Raw genomic sequence first — 16,561 nt, 5'->3', positions numbered from 1 at the left:
GCCTACAGAAAATGGACTCTGATTTATGAAAGTATGATAGATTATGAGAAGAAAGGTGTGTAAAGAGATAGCTTCGAATTTGAGGGTATCAAAACCAAAGCAAAATATCATGAAAGTAAAAATAAAATAGATAAACCCCATAATTTATTATACCATACCTGTTCACACTGAAAAACTTATCACAATATTCTGTGGATCTATATTAAAAAAACCTTGTTAAACTTTGTGACATATTTCCATTCTATGGAAGTCAGGCGCGAACGAACACCCCATAATTTTATTATACCATATTTCTTCAAACTGAAACATAATTATCAAAGTATATTTACGCAGATGGATATGAAAAGTCTTTAAAGTTTGTGCCTATTTCCATTCTATGGAGGCCAGGCGCGAACGCAGACCCCACAATTTTATTATACCATCCCTATTTAAGTTAAAACATACTTATCAAAGTATTATTATGTACATCTATATCAAAAACATTAGTAAACATTTTTTTAAAATTTTTTATTTCCATACTTTGCGGAACAGGAGCGAATGCAGACCCCACAATTTTAATGAACCACCGTTCTGCCAGATCAAACATACCCATTCCTGTGTCTCGATACACCTTCTATCATTATATGTAATCAGTTTTTTTTAAAATAGTCAACCATATAGGAGCCTATTTGTGACCAGACACACACACAGCTTATATATATATATATATATATATATATATATATATATGATGAAAATAATGGAAATAGTATTCCGACAAAATAGAAAAATAAAAAGGAACAAACCGTATTATATGTTCAACGTTTCGTCTTTATTTCATTCATCCTGAGGAAATCTTGAAATAAAGACGAAACGTTGATGAACACATATTATGGTTTGTTCCTTTTTATTTCTCTCTCTCTATATATATAATACTTTCATGTCAGTTGGCCTGAGGAATTCTTTTGTGGAGTAAAACACATAGGTTTCATGTAGGTTATTTACCACAAGTATATTTTCTACTACAAACCTCTGTCTTTATAAAGTTAGGTATGTTTACATGTTCATATACTTGTATGTGCAGGAATAAATCCTACATTAATCATTATGAATTTTATAAAACAGACGTTAAGGGGTTTCAATGAGGGCTATGTTTAATTTAATTTTATACAAAGGCGGTTTGTGAAATAAGTATCAGACATAAATTAATAAACTTCAGTTTCTTTGGAGTGATAGAAAAGTTATAGGTGGCATATAGGAACAATTATCTCCCCAATATTTGAAAATTAAAATATTTAAGATCTGCATTAAATTTAATCTATAATGGAACTAATTAAGCAAGATTCCTTGAATTTAAATCTCTTTGTAAAACCCCTCAGGTTTAACCCTTCAATTTTACATATTTTCTAAAATGAAAATGAAATATTTATAAGCATAAAATTTAGCATTATCATTTGTGGGTTTCAATCTGTGTAGGGGGGGGCATAAAAGCAGGTAAAAACTACTGTTTGGGAAATTAATGTTGTCCATATTGAGATAGGTATCCTTTTAGTATACGTAAATAAAAGCATGTAAGTATAATTTTTATGCTCACAAAAATTTTGAAATAATTCACCTGGAGAGAAATTAATATATGCATTGTACTCACCCACTGAGGACACCAAGTACAAGATTGAGGACAAAGAATGACCCAATGATGATCAAGCTGATGAAATAGATCCAAGGCCAGCTATTACCCATAGCGTCATTGATCTGAAAGATTATAAAAAAATTTTTTAAAACATATTGAGAAATAAGATACAAGATGGAAAATGAAACATAACAATCCTCAAAACTTTTTGATTACATTTTATCTCTTATCATAAAAGTCATTTTTATTCTTTGTTGTAATTTGTTTGGCCTTCTCTGCAACCTCTTTCGCTCACAGATGTAATGGTGCTAGTCTCAGTCTTTGCTATAAATTCTTTTATGACATGTGTTCTTCAGAATTGTCTGACCTATCCAGTTTCGTTTGTTCCAGTTTGTTTGACTCATTGTTCTTGTGGTCTCCATCAATTCACTATTTTAATACCTCATTATAATAAAGCTTTCTATCCTAGTAGCTTCTTTCCAAGGACTGGAGGCTTCTGAAACTCTCTTCCTGCTGTCTATCCCTTCTAACTATAGCCTTCGTCTTGGAAAAACAAAGGCTATAGTTAGCAACTAGCAGACTTTGCAATAATCATCTCAACTCCTTGCACCAATTGGCTTCATGCCTTGTCAGGAGGAATTTCTATTAAAAAAAATGTAATTTTCCACTATTTTCAAATGAAAACCCTATTACAATGTCATAGGTGAAAATGTTACAACAAGGGAAATTTTTTTTTTTTAACTTGGAAGAGCAAAAACATCTTTTTTGTCTTAATGAGGAAGTAGAAATGCTAGACTTGTAAGCAAGAAGACACATCTTTCCATTCTATTCTTCTTTAATGGAACCAGCAATAAGAGTGAAAAATAACTCAGTTGTCTACTTTCATTTTAAACGATTTCTTCATCCATCTCTAATTTAGATGCATATGTGCAGAAATAAACGTGGATGATTTTTACCATGATTAAATATTTAGCTTCATGGTTTTGTGACCCACATATAATTTGCCACCCTCAGATTCGAGAAACGAATTTGGAGGAATATGATATCAACTTTTTAATCTGCAGTCATGTTTTGGATATAGCACGGCATAAATCATTGGATGTGTTTCTAAAAATTAATTTTATTAGTAAAACTGAAGCCACTTCACACACATGCATTAAAGGAAAAAGTGTGAAAAAGAGAAATAACTCAGTTGTCTTTTTTTTCTTTTTTAAAGCAATTTCTTCACCTATTTTTATTTTATATGTATACCTCCTCAGGTAAGTATGTGCAGTCTATACTTTAATTAGAGGATCACATTTATAGCTTTGTAATATAAAGGAAATCCATTGTCTATCACACTTACGGTTTGCAATCCCAGAGTTGGGAACCTTTGCTTTTAAGACAGGTTCTTGGAGTTTTACAAAGCTCAGCTTTTTTAACACTAACTCATTTATTGTAATCGTTTGGTTTACCATCTTCTTTATATGTCGCACTCATTGGACGTCATCGTAGACAATTTCAAAGCATCTTTTCAGAGGGTCCGCTCCAGGAATAAGTCTTTTTAGATTATCTTTTTTGCCAGGTCTTACATAAGTATCCCTTTCAACATCTGCAAAGGTCACAATCTTGGTAAATCGATAGACCTAACCGCCTAAAGTACACATATTTATTATTTAATTATTGGAATTCTTTTTAGATGAGTAATTTGCATATTTTCAATTATTTATTTGCGGACTATCATCCTCATCTTTTATGGTAGTTGTTTAATCACGTTTCAGCCAACTATTATTCCTCTGGCCTTCATCAAGTTGTTAACCGCAACAGGACAGGAATGCTGAATCTTCAACTGTATCTTCAATAATTACTGCCTTCCATAGTTGTTGTCGTCTCACCACATTGCTCTTTGGGACCCGTTGCACAGTGGATAGAGACGTTGAATCTCTACAGTTCCAGGTGAGGATTGTCTGAAGATAGTGGTTTCAATCCTACCCAAAGCCAGCCAGAGGAATAGTTGGCATCTGCAAAGGTCACAATCTTGGTAACTTGATAAATCAAACTGCCTAAAGCACACGTATCTAAAAGAACATTCTGCATAGTCTTAAAACAGTCAAATGTTAAGGTCTTGAAGCTTAGGTAAAGAGATGTTATAGAGACAGAGATTTTAATACCACATACCCAGTAGTGAACCATAGCATTTTCATTTTACTCAAGGCAGAGCTTGCCCATAACACTAAGAGCCCAACATTCACCAGCATACAATTACATACAGAATTATCAGTCTAGCGTGGATCATTTATGATAGCCATCTCATATTAATCTAAAATTAAAAATCATATACGGAATAAACAACAGAATGCGCGATACTTTACAACGGCCGTCTGCAATCGACGATACTTTACGACGGCCGTCTGCAATCGACGATACTTTACGACGGCCGTCTGCAATCGACGATACTTTACGACGGCCGTCTGCAATCGACGATACTTTACGACGGCCGTCTGCAATCGACGATACTTTACGACGGCCGTCTGCAATCGACGATACTTTATGATAACCGTCTGCAATCGACGATACTTTATGAAAAGAATCACAAGAATAAATCCTTTACAAAATGATAGATTTAGATATTAATCTGACAATGGTTAATATATCATAAAACAATACTAAATCTGATTAACTTATCCTTCAAACTATCTCTTCATTGCATTCAGGCTACAAACAAGGGTCACTCATTCAACGTTCTTTCTGTAAACTCACTCCTAAAATATTTTTTCCCCTCTTTATATTTCCGTCATTAGACCACTGTTAGAGTATAGTGTCCAGATCTCCATATTTGATGTCTGATATCCAGCATCTAGGGTCCTGGATATGACCTTAAACTATATCTGATGGTGAGGCCCCAGCTTGCGGGCTTTGGGGAGTGTGGAGCCGCCCTTTACTTGTCATTGCTCCCAGGTCCACTCTGACCTGGAGTGGTAGTACCTGTTAGGGTCCCAACTATCGGTTAAATAGAAACTGACTTAAAAAAAACAAAAAAACAAACAAAAAAAAACAAAAAACAAATATGTTCTATTAAAAAAGCTTTTCTTCAAAATAACTGGATTTGGCATTAAATAACCTGAAAAGGTTGATATGCCGGAAAACAAAAATAACCAACCAAACCAACCAGCATCTAGAAAGAGTTCAAAGTCCGGCAGTTGAACGGTGCAAAGTCTATCAGATCTGCACTATGAAAGCTGATTCAAAAACTTTTCTTCCTATAGTGCTGATGATTACATGGTGATCACATTTTGGCTTACAATCTCCTCAATGACCATTACGATATACCTCAGGATCTATCATTCACTTCTGCACCAGAAGTTTACATGGACACTACAAGAAACTGTTTTCTCAATGGTTTTGAATGAATCGAAGAAGGACTACTTTCTCAATCAGAATCCCTGAACTTCCAAGAGATGTAATAAATGCACTAACAAAGCAACAGTTGAAGGTGATGCTGGATAGGTACTTGGCTACCATTTCTCCTTCTGTGTAAATTTCTATCATTTTTTCCCCCTACATAGCAATGGAAACATATTTATTTAATTTTTTGCCAAATAAACTGAATTGAATTTAAAGCAACTGTGATTAAAACCAAAACAAAACAAAAAACTACTTACATTATAAAGAACATTAGTCCACCCCTCCATAGTGATGCACTGGAACACTGTGAGCATTGCCAAGCCGAAGTTGTCAAAGTTTGTAATACCGTCATTTGGACCTATCCAGTATTTTCGACATTCCTCTGTTTCATTTGGACAAATGAAGCCTGTACCACAAGGATGTGGTTTCGATGAAGCTATTTTACCTAGAATAAAAAAAATAATAATTTAAACATATATTTGTTTAAAAAAGTTGCATTTTATATTTTGTTATCTTTAAAACACGTGCGCATAATTCATATCAAAGAAAATTCTATGTGATACAATGTGTCATTAAGTCAGAGAGAAGTGGCAACCTCTTTTGAAATAACCAGGGTTGGTGAATGCATTGGCGAGATCAACACAGGTGAGCTGCTGCACTTCATATAGAGAACATCGAAAAGTCAAAACACCCATGCAGGTTGCAGTGTAGAAATAGACTAGTAAAGGTGATGTTTTTAAATAACTGTTGATGACAACAGAAGAATTTTGTAACTTGGGCAATCCTTGATGGTTGGCTTATAAAATAAAATGTTAAGAATTATTTTTTTTTTTATAAGAAAAAAATGTATATATATAATTGGAATTCATTATTGAGATAAGTATTATTTATTAATTTTATTTATTACGGACTATTATCCTCATTTTTTTGGCTTACTTTACCAAAACGTGGTGAGACAACAACTACGGAAGGCAGTAATTGGTGTGGATGCAGTTAAGAGACTCAGAGTTCCTATCCTGTCTCAATTACCACCTGACAAAGGCCAGAGGAATAGTTGGCTGAAACGTTGTGAAACAACCAAGATGAGGATAATAGTCTGCAATAAATAAAATTAAGAAAATGTCTCATTCACTTCATATTTCAGTCTACTTTCTGCTATCAGACTCATCTTATTTTTTTCCTGGAACCAAGACAATACTTTCTGATAGAAGTATAGAAATAGTGCCAAAATACACATTTACCCCCTAAAGTTTACGATTAAGAAATAGAATATTGCATTCTTTTGTTGTTCAGTATAATTCAGTATAATTTAGTATAATTCAGGTGAGGCAACTTATGCATCATTCAATGGAGATAACTCCTTAATATTTTGAGCCAATATTACAATTTTTTTATTTTAAAAAAGTGTATTTTTACATTGATACAGACAATATTAAGGTATCAGCAGTGTTAAACAAAAAAAGTGTCCTATCATGCTATTTAAAAAAAAAATTTTATTTATTTCATACAAAAAATATAAATATATATATTTTTGTAAAAAAGTAAAAAATATTTTGCTTTCTTTTTGCTTAAATAAATTTTTAAAAATGTTATGTGGAGATAAATTTAACAGTAGAGTATAATACTATGACTAGGGATCAGATCCATCCTTAATAGGCAGTTGGGCACTTAATTCACATAAAATTTTTGCATGTTGGTACAGATCAAGAAACAGGAAGGAAATTCCAAGGGCATGCCATCCTGTGACAATATTCTGCATCCTGGGAAACAGCAAGCAATCCATGTTCTTTTTGGGAAAATATTGAGACAAGAATGATTTGCTCAACAGTAATTGTTGGTGACAAGTGGAGACAAAAGTCTGATCATCTGTATCTAGTTAAAGAGAATGTTTTTTATTTTTTAACTTTTTTTTTGATAGTGGTTCCAAATTTGGAATTTTCTTTCTCAATGGTAATTAAAAGGGGTATTTGCTTCCGTTGTAAGGGATTCGTCATGTCTGAGACCACCCAGAAAAAAGTCGATTAAAAGAAATTTCTTATGAGAGGAAAGAGAGATTAGAAAGGAAAACAAAAGCCAATAAAAGGCTTTTTTTGTTAAGAAAAACAGAAAAATGAAGAGAGAGAGATAGAGAAAGAATGGTCTCAGGAGAAGGAGAGACAGAAATAGGAAATTAAGAAAAAAAAAAAAGACAACATGGTTTCACATGGTGGGAGGAGGAATATCGTTTTTACACAAAACTGAATGATTTTGAGAAGTTAGGTAGTGCGGCCACTGGCATCAAAAGAAACAGATTAGCCCTGGGCTTTTGCCCAAAGGCCAGAGTCAGACTCTCCTCCCCTGCCTAGAGGCAGAATTTGAGTAATTGATCTCAGAACAACCTCCTGCATCTAGAACCCCCGACCATTTGGTAATGAACTACATATCTGATGTATTTTATTGAATAATTATTTTTTGTTCATAAGAAAAAAATATATCACTAGTTTTTCTTTATTCATTGGTTGCCTGTGAAAGTGCAGTTGATTTCAGATCTCCCATGTACCCCAATGGCACCAGACTGCAGCAGAGAAACACAGCAACACAACCACAGATCAAACTCGTTTCAAGGAAGAGCATCCAACAGAAGCCAGACCAACATGTGGCCAATCAAATAAGACATGTTCCATCCAGACTTGGAGTTGTGTACATGTTGTGTGTTCCAAGCATCTGAGCGGTATTTTCCAGGAATCAGTGCGAGTCTGGTCACCTTCGAAGGGTCCACCACTAGACAAAGCTAAAGGTGTAACCACCGGAACTTAGGGTTAGTGCACATTTTCTTGCCCATGTGTATGATGGAACTGCCAAGGAAAGAAGCTATTTGAATAGAAAATTTTTCAGCATCTTGGGACTTCTACAATGAAGGTGGGATTTTGCTACTAGTCAAGGGGATTTATGTTTGGGGGTGGAGTACAAGTATATTAAGTTCACTGGAGCACACTTTGTGGAAGTACTTGAAAAACAAGCACAGGGATGCAAAATTGTGGTGTGGAGTACTGTTGCCACATCTGGGCAGGAGCTGTTAGAAAGGACTTGTCCTGCCTTGATAGAGTTCAAAATAGACTTAATAGCCTCATAGGAGGTGCCCTTTTCTCTTCCCTGCAACCTATATCTCACACAAGAGATGTTGCAAGTTTGTCTCTGCTTTATCATTATTTTCATGGCAAGTGCTCGACTGAGCTTCAATCTATGGTCCCTCCTCACCAAACTGTCACAAGAAACACTCGTCTAGCTTAAAACACTATCAATAATTCCCCCCCCCCACTCTGTATCTGTGCCTAAACCTAAAAGTAGATTCCATGAACAAAGCTTCTTTCTTAGAACTGCACACCTGTGGAATTGTCTTCTGTTTTCCTGCTTTCCAGCTGACTACAATATGGTTGTCTTCAAGTGCCAGCATAAACAAGTTCTTGATGAGCCGTTCCACTTAAGTTAACAAATTTACCGAATTTCCATTACTAACGATTACTATATTGTTCAATTGACTACTGTACACTCTTAACTCTTATCCTCGAGTGGTCTTAATAAGTGGTTATGCCTATGTAAAAAAAAAAAAAGAAAAAATGGAACAGGGAGCAAACTTGGTAGACAATTCAGGACTTATTAAGTTTGCAGCCAAGACAGAAACTAGGAGTTGGTACACTAACTCAGAAACACTTGTAAATAGCCCTCATCATCTAGGTATACAATAAGAAGAAATTACCTGGGAAAGCAAATATAGATGGTGAACTTGTGATTTATTTGACAGAGTTACTTAGCAACATTACACTTAGAGGACTTCCAACGTTGGATACAGTTTTCTGTGTAACATCAGTTACACGTCTTTGATGTTACTTGTAATTAACCTTTTTCTTTTATAAAAATAAGAAACAAAACCTTTATTACATCCAAAGTTTTGATCAACTATATTGGGCAAAATTGACACAGCTCACCTATATGTATATGTTACTAGCAGGGAGACCTGATCTTGCCTGGGAGTGGATTAGAATCAACGGATGTTCCACACTTTCAATACTTTTATTCTTATTGAAATCAGTGAAATCACCCATTTTTCACTCAAATAATTGCCTGATTTAATTGGGAACCCACTGCGTTGCATCGGGAGGAAGCTTCACATGCTTCTCCAATGTGACTTTGTCTACAATACATTGTAGTCTACATTGCACTGTAGAAAACCTATGGTTGATTTTATAAAATTATTTTCATATAATGGCTTGAATTAAAGTTTAAAATGCAAAAGTTAAGTATCATGGTAAATTGTATTCTAAACAGAAACGTTCATTTCAAACACGCTCCTGTCATATAAAAACTTACTGTTGATTTTATATGCTGGAACCTTTTGCTTGCATGGTGATAAAGCTTCTAAAATGCACTTGCAATGTTTGGTCTGAATGAGAGCGTTAACTTTGGTAAAAATTGGACTGTTCTTTTGTTCATTGGATTATTTGCGTTATCGATACTTATTGAATATATTTCAATTGAAAACCCATCTAAGAATACTGCCAGACACAAAGTACATTAGTGTGAAATTTCAAAAAATCAGCCCAGCCGTTTCAGAGTCCATAGGAAACTTTCACACACACACACACACACACACACACACACACACACACACACACACACACACACACACACACACAAAGTACCTTTTATATATAAGTAAAGATTAACTTTTATTCACTCAAAATGAGGCAATATTGTTACGGAAGTGTAAGTATCTACTGTGACAAGGACCAGATTTACAGAAAAGAAACACCTGGACAGGAAGTTGAGTAAAAAAAATGTTTGTTCACATTACATTTAAATTTCTGCATGTTGACATGATCGGGAAAGCAGGGAGGGATTTTGAAAGGCGATCAGTCTGAGGAAAGAAGCTATTAGAGTGGAATATCTTTCGGTATCTATGGGCATCTACAGTAAAGAGGTGGGACTTTGCTGCTAGTGGAGAGAATTGAGGGGTACAAGTGTAGTCAGATTATTAGAGCACATTCCATGAAAGTCCTTGTTAAACAATCACAGAGATACAAAAATGTGGCTATATGAGAGGAGCTGGAGCTAGGTAAACAATGTAGAGCCTATTAGGGTCAGAAAATCTTTTGTACTATGTATAAAATGGAGAGGGTGGAGCATCAGCCAACTGTAGGAACAATACTCCATGATGGGCAAATGATGGTTTTAGAGAGATATAAGATACTGGTAGGTGTGATGAGTTTTCTAGCCTGGAAGAGGGAACCTACCATCTTTGCAACATTTTCATGTATTTAGTTATCAGTGAATGTTTGTTTCTCTAAGACTTTTTTCTATATACTTTAATCACACAAAATACATACTAAAATATGCCTTAGTTCTGGGATTGTTCTGGAATTTTTTTTTTTTTCTCCAAAGGAATCCCCACTTATCAAGGCCCAGATGCCACTCGAGGGTAAGGGTTAAAGAGTATACATTAGTCAAAAGGACAATATCATAGTAATCATTAGAAGTGTAAATTTGGTAAATTGGATTAGTTAAGGAGAACGTCTCATCAAGAACTTGTTTACATTGAACTTGAAGACGGCTATATTGTAGTCAGCTCGAAAGCAGGTAAACAGAAGAGAGTTCCACAGGCGTGCATTTCTAAGAAAGAAGCTTTATTCATGGAGTCTACGTTTAGGTTTAAGCACAAATAAAGGGTGGGGAAGTTATTGATAGTGTTTACAACCAAACGAGTGTTTTTTGTGAATGTTTGGCAAGCGGGGACCATAGATTGGAGCTCAGACAAGCACTTGCCATGAAAATAACGATAAAACAGAGACAAGATCACAACGTCTCTTCTGTGAGAAAGAGGTTCAAGGAAGACAAAAAGGGCATCCCCCACTAGGCTACGAAGTCTATTCTGAACTGTGTCAAGGCAGGATAAGGTCTTCCTAGCAACTGCTGCCCAGATGTGACAGCAATACTCCATCCTTGGATATACCTGGCTCTTATATAGGTAGAGAATTGCATCAGCAGGTAGATATCTACTGATTCGATAGCAGGATCCCATCATTTTTCCAGCAACCTTGGCAACAGATTTGATGTACATATTCCATTTTAGATCAGGAGTAAAGGTCAAGCCCAGAAGCTTGTCAAAACATGGAGCTTCCCCAAGACAAGAGCTATTCATTTCAATTGATGCCTGATGGGGATCAGAACGTTGATGATGTAAAGAAAGAAGCTTGGTTTTAGATGCATTAAAAGTAACCAGCCTCTTTTTTCCCCATTGTACCACGTGCTCGAAATCAGAGAAGAGAGAATCAGAGAGAACTTGGTCGTTCACGGCCTTTAATATGCTGCTATAGATGGTAGTGTCATCAGCAAAAATGTCTACGAATGATCTAAGGATATGATTCGGAAGACCATTAATATAGATCAGGAAGAGAGTTGAACCCAGGATGGACCCCTAACGTACTCCAGCATTAATACTATGAGCTTCTAACTTCTGCCCATCAACCACTACTCTTATGAACCTATCAGAGAGAAATGATTTAATAATTGAAAAGACATTTCCAGCTATACCATAGCTGGAGATCTTGTGAAGTAGACCTTTATGCCATACCCTTTCAAAGGCCTTTGATATGTCAAGAGTAATTGCCCTAGAATTTTGTGCCTATTTTCCAAGGACAAAAACGATTCTTTTATTTCATGTTTGTCTTTTATTTAAAAAACCTGTTTCCTATTAAAGATTAAATGGTAAATATTTATATATTTTGAACTATCAGTAAAACTAAAATCTATAGACCTCCTCCCTCTTTAGTATATTCTTATGTTTTCGAATATATATATATATATATATATATATATATATATATTTGTTTACTGTTTTTTGGAGAAAGAATTCCAACAAAGTGCTCGATTACAAAGAAAAACGTTTTTGATATAAGAGATTAATATTTATTTATTTAATTGTACAGAAGTTCAGAAAAACATTGGTACTGACGGTTTCAAGCCCAACATAAAGCGGACCAGTTAATGGTAAAGCGTAAATGATGTTAGGCTCTCGTCAGCCATGTTGTTTCTGACAGCTTAAAACCGACGGTACCAATGTTTTTCTGAACTTCTGTACAATTAAATAAATATATATATATTATATTGTTAATTCGACCCCGGTAGTGGAAACATGTGTAACTACGTAGATATAAAATGGTAATAAAAAATATATTTTTTGCTCTACAGTAGTATTGAGCACTTTTTCCAGTTTTTTTTTCCACTTACCATTTACCCATTATATATTAAATGGGTATTTATGGTAATTTCTCACCCCCACCCCCAAATAACAGCTCTATAGCTAAATATTTAAAAACTTTAAAAGAATCAAACTCAGAATCAGTAATTGTATCAGAATTGTAAATTTAAAATGAAATTGGTAATTGCATCGGAATTGGGAATATTGGAATCATCACATCATTAATTTTTAGTTATACGAAAAGAATGCCAAATGAGATCTCAGTTTATGAATTTTTGAATTGTAAAATAATGATTGTGATCCAATGGGTCATGAGTATGTCTAGTTTACGTATAGAAATTGTAAAATAGTGAATCAAATGAAGGCTATCATTGATAAACATTGTTGTAATTGAAAAACTCATTGGAAAATGATTTTTTTTTTTATTCGAAGGTAATTATTTTAGATACAATGACAGAGAAAAGAAACAATAGATTTTTTTTTCCTTACCGGTGTCAAGACTGAAACAAGTCTCGTGCATTTTCCCTGAGAACAGCTCTAAGCCAACGATAGCGTAGATGATAATGACAAATATAACGAGTAATGCTATGTGTAGCAAAGGCACCATTGCTCGAAGAATTGAATTCAAAACTACTTGTAAACCTGGAAAAGACAAAAATAAAGAAAATACCTTTTAGTTAGATCACTGTAATAAATTGTAGAAGCAAATTAGAAAGAAAAATCAAGAGATTAAGATGCACTGATCATAATTTCCTTTGTACTGTGAAATGGGTTTGGACAACCATTTTTACTTAAAAAAAAGTTTGCTATAGCAAACCAACCGGTATATGCAAAACGGTGAATAAAATCTGGTCATAAAAAAAAAAAAAAAATCCAATATGGAGTTCTAATATTTTAGAGAAGATTTATCAAGGGAAATAAATATGCAATCATAATTCTTAAAAATATAGGGTATATGTGGTGTTATTAAGTTACCTCTCTTTGTTGAAAATATTTTATAATCATTATACCTTCTTTTCTATAATTCCTACCTTCGAATTTCACACATCTAAATGGTATCTACACAAAAGACACCTGCTAGAACTTCCTCTCCCCTACGAGGAAAATATCATCTAAAAAATTTTTTCTCTCATTTATCAAAATCATATTTCAACTTTATTTTTTTTTTCATATGGCCACAAGAAGGTCTCATACAGCTGCAACATAAAGTAACTAAAAAAGGCTGTGTAGTCTACTTTGTTGCTGAAATTCATAATTCTAATTCCTAAAATTTGCAAATTCTGACATAAGAAATCTTATTTGATAAGCAACAACTTTATATATATATATATATATATATATATATATTTTATTTGTTTTACATAATCATTAATATGTCGCTACACATTCATGAGCATGTTTCAGTCAGCTTGTTACTAGTAACTAGAGACTTCTTCAAGCAATATTGCTTATTCAAAAGCTTAGTTGTACTAGTAACTGGCTGACTGAAACATACTCATGCATCAATGTGTACGACATATTAATGGTTATGTAACACAAATAAAAAGTATATCTTGCCCTACTTTGGTATCGAGCACTCTTGCATTAACCTCATTAAAACTTCATCGGTTATTTTCTTTTGGAAAATATTAACCTGAAATCCAAAAAAAGGGCGACTTTCTATATAAACGATAAAAACTAAACAGTTAATTATCTATGGCATCATAGCGTAATGGATTAAGACGCTGGACTGAAATACATAAGGAGCGGGATTTGTTTCCTAATAATAGTCAAGCTACGCTGAAGAGGGGTAGGCCCCCGAAACATGCATGTACATAGATTATTGTTTTTAAAAAATACTAAACATATATATATATATATATATATATATATATATATATATATATAACTACTTCATTTATTCACATAAATTTAATATACGAAAGTATAGATTTATGCGTAAACTTTAAGTATTTACTCCAAAAGTGCTCAATACATAGGTAGAGCTAGTTAGTAATTTATAAAATATATATGGCGATTAAGCTACACTGAATATTCTGCGTTTCATCCAACTATAGGATTCGTCAGGCTTATGCGCGAATTCTCTCGTTGCTTCTTGTTTTTATATATGTTGAGGATTTCTAGTTGGCCAATCAGCTTTCTAGTATCCACCGCGCCCCTTTCCTATCAGCCAATGGGCATGCATTTTATCAAACAAAGGATCTGTTTTAGAACTAGGTTAGTGGTTTTAGGTGGCCGTTCTCCTTTTTGTTTTTTTTATACATATAAATATACCTATGTGTACACAATAATGCACATATATATATATATATATATATATATACATATATGTGTGTGATCGTTTATGTATATTCATGTTTATTTAATTTATTTATTTGTTTGTTTTCTATTGTTATTGTTAGTTTTAAAGCTATTTTGTATCGCTATCCTAGAGTAAGTTTTATTTTGTGAACACAGTTGTTTGCTATTTCCCGCCTACAGTTTAATAGATTTTGAGGTTCTTTAAAGTACAGGATAGAAAATTTTTCATAGAGGCATAATTTACATGGGTCGTCTAAATGTCTGCATGTGGTAGCTTGTCTCATTATTTTCCATTCTACTACCGGCGAATGTCCGCTTTCTTTGAGTTCCCAGTATTTATTCGCTAGTGTTATTTTTATACAGTGTTTTTTATTTTTGAATGTGCTTTTGTGGTCATAGTATCGGGTTTTGAAATCTAAGGAAGTCATGCCTATGTAATATTTCTTGTTATTCGGGTTTTCTTTCGCAAATATTGTTGCTTGATAAACTACGCTTTTTGTTAGACATTTATTTTGGACTGGGCAAAGTGTGCGGTGTCTACAATTGCATTTATCTTGTTCGTTATTAGTATTTTTATTTATGGTATGGTTGTTCTTGCCCGGGCTTGGTTTGTTGTTATTATTATTATTATTATTCCTGCTAGTGTTGGTTTTATTTCTGTCATGGTGTCTACTTTTTTTATTGTTTATTTTGTTGTTGTTTACATTGTTTTCATTTAGTATTTTGTTATTATGTGCCTTAATTATCATCTCTAAATTTTCGCAACAACTGTAAGATAACTATAAAATCAATAAAGAAAATAATATAAAACTATGTAGTAATATATATAGATGTATTCCTTTATTCAATAAAGGTATACATCAATTGGGGTGTAGGATATAAGTGAGAACTTTTTATACCATGGCATTTGGAAGCCTAATATTATTCATACAGTCTGAAGATTATGGGAATACTTTTTAAGACTGAATTCAACATTTTTATTTTTGATAAAAAAAGTTTAACTGCACTGATCATAATTTCCTTTATACTGTGAAATGGGTTTGGACAACCATTTTTACTTAAAAAAAAAAGTTTGCTATAGCAAACCAACCGGTATATGCAAAACGGTGAATAAAATCTGGTCATATTAAAAAAAAAATCCAATATGGAGTTCTAATATTTTAGACAAGATTTATCAAGGGAAATAAATATGCAATCATAATTCTTAAAAATATAGGGTATAGGAGGGGTAAATACTGAAAACGGTCAGTAGGCCAAATGCTTGAATCAGACTCAGATTCCTAAAATTTTGCTTTTAGGTGTCAGAGTCAGATCCACAGACCTGCTGACTTGAATGGCAATCTAAAATTACTCTTAATATTTAACAAATTACAACTTTTTGTTGCTAAGGCAATTTTACTATCAAACAACTGTCCCCTCCTCCAAAATTTCAAGCCAAAATAAATTGACCAAATAAGCAATGTTTATCTAAATTCTTAAATATTAGAGGATTATCAGAGAGTTTTGGATTGTGAAAATAGATTCAAAACACTTTTTTTTTTTTTAAATTTTTTTTAATTCAATTTTCACCCCAAACAAGGCACAGTGCCACTTTGAAGCAGGGGGCTACTATTAGGGAATTAATTAGCGGGGTCATTATGAAGGGAGAAGAGTAGAAAGATGTTTGTTAACATTACACTTGAACTTCTGCATATCATTGCAGTTGGGAAAGCAGAATCCCGGAAGGGAGTTCCAAAGACCCGCAGTTCTGGGGAAGAAACTATTGGAGTAAAAGGCTTTCTTGCACCTTTTAGATTGATCAAATAGATTTGAGGCACTCCAAGATGAACAACAACCATCACCAAAAGGACACATTTTGTCTTAAAAAAAGACGTTTTATTTTGGTTTTGGTTTTTTAACTTCCGGTTTTATCACTTATGATTAATTAAAAGACATTTAATGTCTTGGTTTTAATAAAATTCAAATTTTCTTTCATATCAAAAATATATTTTTGTAAAACAGTAAATTTTGTGATATTAATATTTTTTTAAATT

The 16,561-nt window shown here is 33.6% G+C and overlaps 1 protein-coding gene across 16 annotated transcripts in view; it reads right to left on the bottom strand.

Moving 5' to 3' along the window:
* Positions 1-16,561, bottom strand: part of LOC145303601 (muscle calcium channel subunit alpha-1-like) — a 1,244,232-nt gene that overhangs the window by 367,447 nt on the left and 860,224 nt on the right. For all 16 annotated transcript variants that reach the window (XM_080145164.1, XM_080145154.1, XM_080145170.1 and 13 more), the window contains exons 6-8: positions 12,717-12,869; positions 5,251-5,438; positions 1,628-1,731 (exon numbers count right to left, since the gene is read on the bottom strand). In XM_080145164.1, coding sequence (XP_080001290.1) covers positions 1,628-1,731; positions 5,251-5,438; positions 12,717-12,869 — 445 coding nt within the window. The remainder of the gene's footprint in view (positions 1-1,627; positions 1,732-5,250; positions 5,439-12,716; positions 12,870-16,561) is intronic.

This window comes from Euprymna scolopes, chromosome 19 (assembly GCF_053919585.1).
Source record: "Euprymna scolopes isolate OS-2025 chromosome 19, ASM5391958v1, whole genome shotgun sequence".
Lineage (NCBI taxonomy): Eukaryota > Metazoa > Mollusca > Cephalopoda > Sepiida > Sepiolidae > Euprymna > Euprymna scolopes.
Note: the sequence above shows the minus strand (reverse complement) of the source record. Positions and strands in the feature narration are given on the sequence as shown.